At 51.6% G+C, this 11,022-nt stretch overlaps 1 protein-coding gene across 1 annotated transcript in view; it reads right to left on the minus strand.

The window, feature by feature from the left end:
* Nucleotides 1-9,172, minus strand: part of KCNC4 (potassium voltage-gated channel subfamily C member 4) — a 54,061-nt gene extending 44,889 nt beyond the window's left edge. Inside the window, exon 1 of the mRNA XM_024212218.2 lies at nucleotides 8,528-9,172. Within this exon, the coding sequence (XP_024067986.1) occupies nucleotides 8,528-9,172 (645 nt within the window). The remainder of the gene's footprint in view (nucleotides 1-8,527) is intronic.
* Nucleotides 9,173-11,022: the final 1,850 nt, after the last annotated feature.

Raw genomic sequence — 11,022 nt, forward strand, 5'->3', positions numbered from 1 at the left:
GGGCGGGGTGTTAATTTTCTGCTCACATGGAACAGCTGCAAATTACAATTGTTCCAGAGCAATTCCGGCTCTGGGATGATTTTGGTGTCTTGGGGCAGTGCAGGCAGCCCAAACCCATAGGACCACAGGAGGAATCTGGCTTTCCCGTGCTCCTTAGACAGACCTTTAACCCTGGTTTCAAATGCTTAGCAAAGCTCCCCTACTAACAGTGACAGCAGTCAGGCTTCTCATTCATCTAGACCACAAGCAACTGCAAATGAGCCCAAAATAATAAGCTGAAAAGCAAACGCTCTGTGGAAGAAATGGGTTTTATTCCCCAATCAGCCATGCTCAGACCTCCTTCCTGACAGGATGAGTTCATCATGAGTCCATTATCCAGGGCATGTTTCCAAAAGCACCTGAACAGCCTCAGAGCAGAAAAGCCCCAGCCGAGGAAGCTTGCTGAATCTTCTCCAGATCCTCTATTAACAGCACATACAGGCTTTCCGCTTTACATGGACCTGATCTGCACTGAAGTGACGTGCAGCATTAAACACAAGCCTGATTTTGCTCCCATTGGAGTTGATAGCAAAACTCCCCACCGCTGGCTGCAACACGAGCAGGATTGGGCCAAGTTAAGTGCTCGGTCTCTTCTGGTCAAGAGAACTGGACCAGTTTGCGTGTCAGACCTCCTCTTGACCACCCTTGTTGCATCAGACCATGACACCACAAGACAGTTAAAAATTACAGGCCAGATCCTCAACTGGAGTGAATCAGAATCAACTTCCAGCTACCTCAGTTCACACCAGTGGAGGGGCTGGTCCTAAATGCCAAGACTTGAGGGCTGCGGGAGGCTGAGAGGATCTGTATCCCGGAGCCCCATCCTGGGCTCCCCAAGGAAAAGAGCTGTTAGAAATGAATGACCTCATATCACACTGTGTTCAGTGCAGAGAACCACTGAAGGGAAAGATACTGTCCTGCAGCACACAGAAGGAGAAGAAGATGAAATGAATGAGACAGAGAGAGAGATGGAGAAGGTGGCAGACAAAGGACCTCATTTTGATCTTACCCAACCACCAGTGTAATTTGTCAGCTGGTGAAAACTGATGTAGCTCTGTTGAAGTCAATAGGCAATTAATAGGATCCAGCCCACAATTATGGACTTAAAAAGGACTGACTCCAGATTTACACCAGTGTAACTTAGATCCAAATCAAGCCCAAAAGACCAAAGGAAAGAAAGAACAAACGTGATTTTGCTCTCTCTTGCACCAGTGTAAAGCTGGAGTGACTCTGCTTAAGACATTGGTGCTACACTGGTTTTAGACCCAACTTAGGGGAGATCAGAATCAGGTCTGGAGAGTCTAAACACAGAAGGGTTGGATCCCCAGCCGGTGTGAATTGGTGACATTCTACTGAAGTCAGTGGAACTGCTCCAGTTTTATACCAGTTGAGGATCTGGCCCATAATCTTTACCTTGGCTCCAACCTTTGTCTAGTAGCAAGTCAAAGTGATTTTTTTCTTTTAAAAGGGCTCCTTTCTGAGCCTGCTATTTAGAAGGCCCCAGCATGAGCACAGGGAGATCACATCACAGGAGAATTCCAGACCCCCAAATATTTCATTGTGATTTCAAGGTTTAAGGCTGGAGCATCTTACATGGGCCTGTAGGAGCTAAGTGTCCAATTGCCACTGACTCTCACAGTGCCAGGCATGCTCTTTGGCCGCAGAGAGCCTGAAACACGACCTCTGAGCGGGTGACCTGCCACGTTCACCTCATTGGGATGTTGACTCAGATTCCCAACAACGACTATTGAGATGTCAACATTGTTAAAGCACTTCACTGCTGCCTGAGGCCAGGAAGGGGACGGAGCATATTAGAAAGCGGACATATTACATGTGAATGACCACTCATTCTGGTGCCACAAGTGGGTGGCCCTTGGGGAGAGATTTTCACCCCTCATTTCCCGCAATACTCAAGATGGCATCAAACCCCAAGAAGCCTAGCAGAGTCCAGGAGGGCTTCTAAGTCCCACCAAGGGGGCCCAACAGAACACATGGGATGATATCTAGAACATCTGCATACATTACTGTGAGCAGCACCTTGGCATCTTAAAGTGGGCAGGGCTTATTTTGCAGGTGGCGCTTGGAAGTGTCCCAATACCTCCCCTCCCCCCACCCCAAGTGACCTGTCTAGAATACAAGACTAGAAAACAGTGTCTGCTGTGCTGAAGCTATGCCCAGCTAAGGATCAAGCTCTCTCCACAGAAGGGGGGGGGGGGGAGAGCATAAACTAGGACCAATCTTGCACCAGTGCCAGGGAAGTTGTACTAGATAGATGAGCTAATGGGTCTATGAGCCTGCGGGCACGGATGCTGTCGTCTTACTACAGGGAAGAGAGGTTAAATGCTCGGGGGGAACCTTGTAAGCAGATGCTGAGTCAGTTGCCAAGCTCTACGGGTGGAGATACGAATAAAAAACCCAACCCACAAACTCCGTGCAGAGCAATATCCCAGCCACTGAACCAAGCAAAGTGCCCCTGAGCTACAATTTAGCTGCACTAGACAGGTCTACTTTCTCCAAAAGGCGCTCTAGGGTGTCTCACAATCGCCAGGCTGGGGGGGGGAAATTGCTGCGTGCTACTTGGGTGCTCTAGCCATTTAGCCAGGTTCATTCCCATCAGCCTTGCTTGCTGCCAGGCTAATGCAGAGATAATGCAGAGCGCCTAGCAGAAGGTTAAATACCAAGAGGCTAGGCTGGCATCTAATCTCCATCTCAAGGGAAGCAGCCTGTGCTTTCTCTTGCTACCCCGCTCTTTCCCTTGCATCGCTTGTGAAAATAGTACGTGTAGGTAAAGAAAAGAACCTGGAGACGAGCTGTTCAGAGACTTCTAGAGCAGGACACGCAAGTTCGATTCAGACAGCAACAAAAAGGCTGAAGGCTCCTCAGTCACTTTAGTGATTCGGTGCCAGTGAAAGATGCCAGGTGGGCAGCTCTGGGGACTCAGCTGCAGAGACGGACAAGGGCAGCATGAGGTTTCTACCCTGCAGAGAACTAAGAGGGGATTTCAGTTATTGCTCCCCTGGGACGTGGGAAGGGCTAATGGCAGCGATAGTCTCTGGGACACCAGCATACTGTCAACTCATTTCTCCTTGGTTGTCAAACCACCATTGCCTGGCAGCAGCTTCTGATCGCTGCCACTTTGGGCTGGACTTGAATCGATGATCTGGGGCGGGAGGGGAAGGGAAGGCTTCTAGGGCCTAATCTGAAGCTCACCCTGGTCTCTGTATTGACTTCAATGGCCTGTTGATCAGCCCCTCAAAGCCACTGAAGAGCATTTGTGCCTTCCAGAAGTAACCCTCAGTGAAAGGGCTGGTTAGGAAGGAGCCTTGGATCAAGGAGTGGGAGAGCCCATCTGTTCCTAACACTTCAGTCTTGATACTTCACAAGGACTGTGACTCTGCTTGGGAGATCTTCTATTCCCTCCTTCTCCTACACTTGTAATCCAAAGGGAACTTGCTGCTCCACATCTGGACCCTGGCACAGGAAGGGTTAAGCACTCATGGGCCTGAGTCTCCTCTCGTTTGCACTATTTTTACACTGGTGTAGCTCTATTGGCATCAGTAGAGTAACAATTGACTCACATTGGGGTTAGTGAGGGAGCAATCAGGCCCAGTGGAGATGCACCTGATTTACACTGGGAGGAGAAAGAGGGGAATCAGGCTCCCTTCTCGGTCACCTCCTATCTCTAATCTCAGCCACACCGGCGCCTCATTTCACATAGCATCACAGATGCCTCCAACCGTGGACCTGGGCCGTGCACTTGTCCCACCTGGCTTCCAAGATCAGGGAGCCTCAGTCTGCTTCCTTTGAACTGCCCTGGGAAAACATCACAGCCCATCTCATGCTCACCCATTGAGAAAAAACATCCAGAAAGACACTGCTGTTGGGAAGGAAAAGATCAGGCTCCCAGATGAATTAAATAACTGGCTTCTGCCCTGCCATCAACAGAGGCAGCTAATAGAAGGGCAGATGTGATCTTCATACACTGGCATGTTTTGACAGAAATCCAAAGGATAATTTTTTCCAGCTGATCCTAAATTATTGGTTACATCGACGAGTGAAATCTAATAAATTTGACGTGCGAGGCACGGGCTGGATGGGCTGAGATAAAGCAGGCAGCAGACCTGCCTGCCCGTTGCAACACAGCATCAGTCCTAGGGACCTAAACTACAGTCTAACAATGGAAAAACTGTGCTGGGCACAGAGGTAACCAAGCAAGACTCTGGCACCATGTGGCAATAGCACTGCGCTGCAAGAGGCTAAAATGGGGCACCGGGGCCACAAACAGGGCGGGAGATGGAAGCCATCAGCTGGCTCCCAAGTCCAGACACCCTGGACTTTGTGATTCTGGTGAAACAGGACTTGAGTAAGCAGGAAATGGGCCAGTAGCTAGGCAACAGGTAGCTCTCATCAGCTCCATTCCCCACCCCTCCATCCTGTTTACTTTTTGCTTAGCTTCGGTGGGAGCAATCTATTTCTCAAACTCAGGGTGTCTGAATGCTCGGCCGCTGGCGAGGAGGCCTGCAGGCCAGGTGGGATGCGTGAGTCGAGCTACTGTGACCACGCGTCATTCACTTCCCCACCAGCACTGGAGTGCACTAGATTTACTCAGGGTTCAGTTCACATCAGCAGCCTCTGAGCCACTCTGTCACTTCGGGAACGCACCCTCCCTTTCACCTGACCAGGGTAATGCCAGCCCCAGGACAGGCTGAGTCAGCAGATCCACACAGGGAAGGACAGCCTCACGATTAGCCTTCTATAGTACTTAGATGGCCCTGTTATTGGGCACTGCTATTATCCTCATTGTACAGAAGGGGGACTAAGACAGAGAGAGGCTAAATCTGGGGCGGAGCAGTGTCTTCAGTCCAGTTCTCCCAAGTCCTCTGCCAGTGCTCTAACCATTGGACCATCCTTCCTCTCTATGGCACTAGCCAGCAACTCAAAACGTCTGGACTAGCTTCCTGGCTTTGCCACTGACTCCCTGTGTGACCTTAGGCAAATCACTTAATTTCCCTACACCTCAGCTCCTTTACAATGGGAACAGTAATCCTTCCTTTACTTGTTTTGTCTGCTTAGATCATAAGCTCTACAGGCAGGAACTGTTTTACTGTACAGTATTTGTACAGTTCCTTGCACCACGAGGCAACTAGGTGCTACCATAAGACAAAGACAAAGTCTCCCTTCTACTTCATGTGGATATTGGAGGCTTCCTGCTCCCATATTTCAGGGAGTGTTACTACATGCTGCCATGCTCCACCTTGGAGGTGACTGTATCTTGGTGGTGGGTGACAAATTTTCTATAAAGGGCCAAATTCTTCTAAGCAACACTGCTAGAAATCTGGAGCAACGCCAAGGGTTTCAATGGGCTTATTTTGCATGTACACTGGTGTAAGTAAAGCAGAATTCAATCCAAATTTTTGTAAGACTCTTTGGGATCCTTCAGGATGAAAGATGATACATAAACACCACCATTCTGACGTGGTCGAGTTTTTACACTCACTTTGCACCGTTGTCAGAGACTTTACAAGGCATAAGCCAGTGGGGAATTACTCCCAATGAGGGGTGTAAATCAGTCTAGCTCCATTGATTGCAGCAGAGCTATGTTCATTTACACACACTGAGGAGGTGGCCTGATGAGGCTTAGGTATAACATATTCTCCTTTCCCCTCTCGTTCCCACAGTCAGATAAAGAGCCAAGACTCACTGTGCAAAGACTTCAATAGAGCTACACTGATTGACACATGCTGAGGGTATGGCCCTGTACCTATATATCCTATATAGCTATAGGGGAGTCACCTCCACATCAAACTGGTTACCACATAAGCTCTCCCTGGCCCAACCAAGTCAATTACATCCTCTGAAAAAACAACTTGGGCCAAATTCTGACCTCGCTTACGCCAGTGTAATTTGTGCAATTCCACTCCATGGGTCCTATTCAGCAGTGGTAAAATGGTGTATGGGATAGATGGGGTGTGGGCCTCATTCTCCTCTCACACTACATTGGCATAATGCCATGAGATCCAATGGAGTTACTCTTGATTTACACCAGGGTGAGGGAGAGGAGACTCAGGCCAAGCACTGACAAGTCCTGCCCCAACAAAGAGCGTAGGATTGCAAAATTAATTGCCAAGACAACACAGATGTCAGAGGGGACCTGCTGGTCACACTCTTCGGTTCCTTCTCCTCCAAGCACAGAGTCCAGTAGGCAGAAGCATTTGTTTATAATCCTGCTGGTGGAATACCAAGGCCTGGCTTGAGAAGGGCTTTAGAACCCAATCAGATTTCAGCATGTGTTTAAACGCTCTTCTAGCCCCCAGCCTGTCAGGTTACAAAGAGGTTTGGATCCTCAGCACAGCTCCACTGACTTCATTACAGCTACTGATGTAGGTCAGAGTAAAGGTGACTATGAGACCTAAAGATGGGTTGGAAACAAAGCCCCAGTTTAAACACCCCCAAATTCCAGTGTGGCTTTTTGGAATGATACTGTTTATTCCAGCTGAGGATGTGGCCCCAGTTCACACCCTGTCCTTTAACCACCCACCATGGCTACCTCTTTAGTTACTCTGTGCCAGTGAGACTGTGGTCCAGGGGATCAGTCACTGACTTGAGAATCAGGGAACCCACGTTCTGTTCCTGGCTCTGAGCGATCTGGAGTAGGTGATTTCACTGCTCGGTGCCTCGGTTTCCCTGAAAAAAGTACCGTTTGCCATCCCAAACTTTTGCAAAATGCTGTGAGCTAGTGGAAAGGAAAGCATTACAGAAAAGAACCCAAGATCACTGCAGCTCTATGCTAAGTAGACTCCTATTATAAAGGGTAAGAAGGAGCCATTTTTATAGTCACTTGTCTACCTAGCTGCTCTATAGCCTCCCAGCCACTGCACCCAGGACCTCAACCTCTGCTCCCAATGAGCTATGCCCGGGGCTCCCTGGCAGCATTGGTGCTGCCACACCCCCTGGCTTGAAGTAGTCATAAAAAATACCAAACGCATGGATTCCATCATCAGCACCCCGGCCTGGCAGGGGGAAAACAGGAGCTCAGTGTGAGGGAAATGCAGTGCAAAAAACTCCTAGGCAATTGTTTTCAGCAGAGTCTATTTTGGAGCAGCTCTCAAAGCCAGATATCCCTCCGAGCTGAGACAGAGGTTTGGTTCCCTCTTTAGAACAGGTCTCTCTGGAAAGGCTGTCGCTGCCTAAGCATTTTATTCTGGCGTCTGTTGGGTTTCCCTTTTAGCTGAAAGGAAACACTCTCGAGGAGCATCTCACTCTCTGGGTTTGAGTGTGGTTCCTGCCAGGAGAAGGCTTGGAGCTTAGAGTCTATTTTTTGTTGCTGTTCCTTTTTGCACCTCCAAAATGTCAAAAACTCTTTTAGATCCCAAGTGTGTCAGCCTGTTGGTATTTACGAACTGGGTTTGACTAGGGGAACGGACGTGCGAACAGGAGCGGTCGAGGGAGCAGGGGTAGATGGGGACGTGCCTGGCAGCACGTGTGTGTGTGTTTATAGGAGTTGGTAGTGTGTGGGCTTGGGGAGGAGTGTGTGAAGAGAGGCATATGCTGGTGTGGGGGAGGATGAAGATGGGTGCAGCTGAACTTCTGTGGGATTGGGTAGGGAGACACTGTGTGTGTGTCTGTGTTGCTGTGTACACACGGATGGGTCTGTGTTCATGCATATGGGGGTGTGTCTGTGCCAGTGTGTTAATCGCTATGGTTTGCGGGAGTGAGGGAACAGGCAGGAGAGTTTGTATGGGGATGTTCCATGTATTTGAATATGTACAGATGGGTGTGGGTGGGTGCGTTTGCATGAGTCCCCTTAATGTGCACAGATGTGTGTGTGAGAGAGACAGGCTTTGTGGGGGTGTGTTGTGGGTCTGTCCATGTCGGTGGGCATGGCTGTGAGAGCACTCCAGTCCTGGACTCCCTGCTGTAACCTTGTGACATTAAACACCGCTTTCAGCACGTAGATCCACCGAGAACGACAAGAGGAACTGGATAATCCACCTGCCTCTGGTGCCACCTGGAATTCTGCCAGGACTTAGGGCTGGCAAGGACTCTCCCTGGCAATCCCTCGGTCCCCACCGGCTGGGATGGCAGCCGGGGATGTGTGTCGGGGGCTGGCTGCTGATCGTTCGGTGGGTGAAACCACCCTCTGTGCACGGCAGGAGAATTGGAGTAGAGGAAGTTAAAGAGGAGCATGGGTGGTGGGAGGGAGGAAGAGTCAGCATCTCTCAGGGGGGAAATATGGGGAGGGCTGCAATGCAGCTCAGGTGGGGTGGGGGAGATGAATGGGTGAACCAAGGCACCCATGTTGGGGTGGTAGATGAATGACAGGGTGAACCAAGGCACCCTGGAGGGGTGGTAGATGAATGACAGGGTGAACCAATGCGCCCGGGGAGCAGATCAATGAGGGGGGAACCAATGCATGTCAATGACCCTGCACCTGCTCCGATCCCTCTGTCCCCGCCCCCAACCCCGGGGTTGTCTCTCGCAAACTCACCCTTGCTGCCCTGGACGAGTAGGGATCCTCGAAGAGCGCCCACATCCTAGGCTGCCAGTTGCGGCAGCATCCACCCCCTCCTGTGGCCCCAGCAGCCCCCGGCGACCTGTCGTCCATGCCCAGGCGCTGGAGGGCCATCTCCCTGCCCCCTTCCTCCTCGGCCTCCTCTCCCCCTGCCCCGGGCTCGGGGCTCTCAAAGATGTCCAGCGCCTCCTCGGCATCGCGGTGCTGCCTGTAGGTCATCCAGCAGCAGGGCTCCACGTCGGTCTCGTCGATGCCCCAGTAGGTCAGCTCCTCCTCAAAGAGGGGCCCGCAGATGTCGGCGGGGCAGTGCAGCTTGCCCGTGCGGTAGTAGTTGAGCACGTAAGAGAAGATGCCCGGGTGGCGGTCAAAGAAGAACTCATTGCTCTTGCCGTCAAAGTCAAAGTTGCTCTGGGCATCGGGGTCGGCCAACCAAGCCAGGCGGGTGCCAGGCAACGTCCGCAACGTGCTCTTGTAGGTCTCATGCCTGGTGCCCCCTACGTTGATGGTGATCTTGTCCGACTCTTCCCCTTTGGCCATCTCTTCCTTCAGGCATGTTTTGGAGGGTGGTTTGTTCCCAGACTTGCGTCCACGGTACGATGAGACACACACCGAGCTGATCATAGATTTAGGTGGATGGGAAATGCCCTCTAAACACCCTTCCTCTAGCGAGGAGCTGGGAGGGAAGGGCGATTGTGGGGGGAGGCCTGGGGGGAGCTCAGATTTCTCTCTCCCCAACCTCAGACAGCTCTGCCCTTTGGCTGCCTCATCGATCCCTCTCCGCAGGAGGAGACGGGGCACAGGTGGTTGCTTTGGAGAGAAGGTAGGGGACAATATAATGGCCTGGCGCCCTTGCTCCAGACACCAGGAAGCAGCAACAAGGAAATCCCCACCAGGAAGAGAAGAAGAACAGTGACAGAAGCTCCTGCCACTGCGATGCAGGCTGGAAAGTAGTGGCAAAGGCACTTTGATTAGGGGAACAAATAGATGTGGCTGTTGGGCAAGCCACAAAAACAAATCTGAGGAAGAAAGAGAGAGAAAAGGAGAGATTGACAGCAGCAAGAGTCGGTCTTCCTCTCTTTGCTGGCGATGGCAAAAAAACCCCCAAAAAAACAATCAATCCAAAAATCAGAGTCTTTGGGAAAAGATGGGCGAGCTTTGCTCGGCTTTCAAATAGATCTTAAAGTTTGGAAGAGCTGGAAGGAAAGTGACTGAGATCTGTGCTCCGGGAAGATCTCTGGCTTTCTCTCTCTCTCTCTCATACACAAGATGAGTAGAGACCTGGTCCTGTCTATATTTAGAGTGGTTGGTTCCCTGTGTTTATACTTCCCTCCAAGACAGGCTTAAGAACCAACAAGAACGGCTGGCTTTGGTTTATTCCACCTTCATCTGCTGTCAGACACTCCATGGAATCCGCTTCCCAGCAGACAGCACCGGATGCATCGGGATCCTGGATGGATGCTGAGGAAGAAACACAAAACTCGGCTGGATTTCCCCTCCAGGTGCGCTTCGGAGAGAGAAGGGAGCGGAGGGTTGGCTTGGGAGTCGCTAGGATCTGGGAGCCGGGTCAGTTTCAGGCGGAGGCGCTGTAAACACACTGGCTAGGAGACTTGCCCGGTCTGTGTGTGTGTGTCTCTCTCCGAGGCTGGGTTTTTTTCAGCCCCGAGACGAGCTCACACGCGTGGATGAGTGGGATCCAGGAGCCGCTTGTTTATCGCTCGCTGCCAACTCACGGTCACTTTTTGCCTCGGCAGGGAGGGAGGGAGAGAGGCGATCTGGGGGGGCTGGGCTGGGCTGTGGCAGCTGCAGCTTCCTCACACCCAAAGTATCCTCTTGCATCACCCAGCAGGCGCTGGCTTCCCGGGGTTGGGGCACGGGGATCTGTTGCTTCTTCTCTGTGCTCGCCACCTCCCCAGGCAGGGCGCCAGCGAGGGAGTGCTGCAGGTGGCAGCTGCGTCTGGGGTGGAGGCCGATTAGAGAACCGGGGGCAGCGGCACAGCCATGTTCTGGGGCTGGTTTGATGAAATGCCTCCGGCTGCTTGTTGCTTTTATACTCGGCTCCTGCCCTTCCAGCCAGCGCTAGCCCAGCCCCTCTTTCCTCTCCGGTTAACCCTTCCCGCACCGCCTCACAGCTCGCCTTGTATTGATCAGTCCAGCCCTCTCCACCCTCATCCATCTCTACCCAGATAGAGATTTTACACCCCGGGACCATCTGGGGATCTGCCAGCACTTTACCCCAATGAATTAAGCCTGGCCACACTCCAGGGAGGGATGGAAATGTAACGATCTCCCTGGGGAAAAGGCAGCAGAGAGCTCTGGAGGGACCGGCCCAGGGATATCAAAGCCAGCTACTTCCAGAGGCTGGAGTAAAAGACCCATTGACTTTCCCCACCCAGCTCCATCCACAGCCAGACTAATAGATGCCACCAGCAGATAGACTGGGCTAGATCCTCAGCTGGTGTAAATCTACATGA

Source organism: Terrapene carolina, unplaced genomic scaffold, assembly GCF_002925995.2.
Source record: "Terrapene carolina triunguis isolate 2854851 unplaced genomic scaffold, T_m_triunguis-2.0 Scaffold552, whole genome shotgun sequence".
In the NCBI taxonomy this organism is placed as follows: domain Eukaryota; kingdom Metazoa; phylum Chordata; order Testudines; family Emydidae; genus Terrapene; species Terrapene triunguis.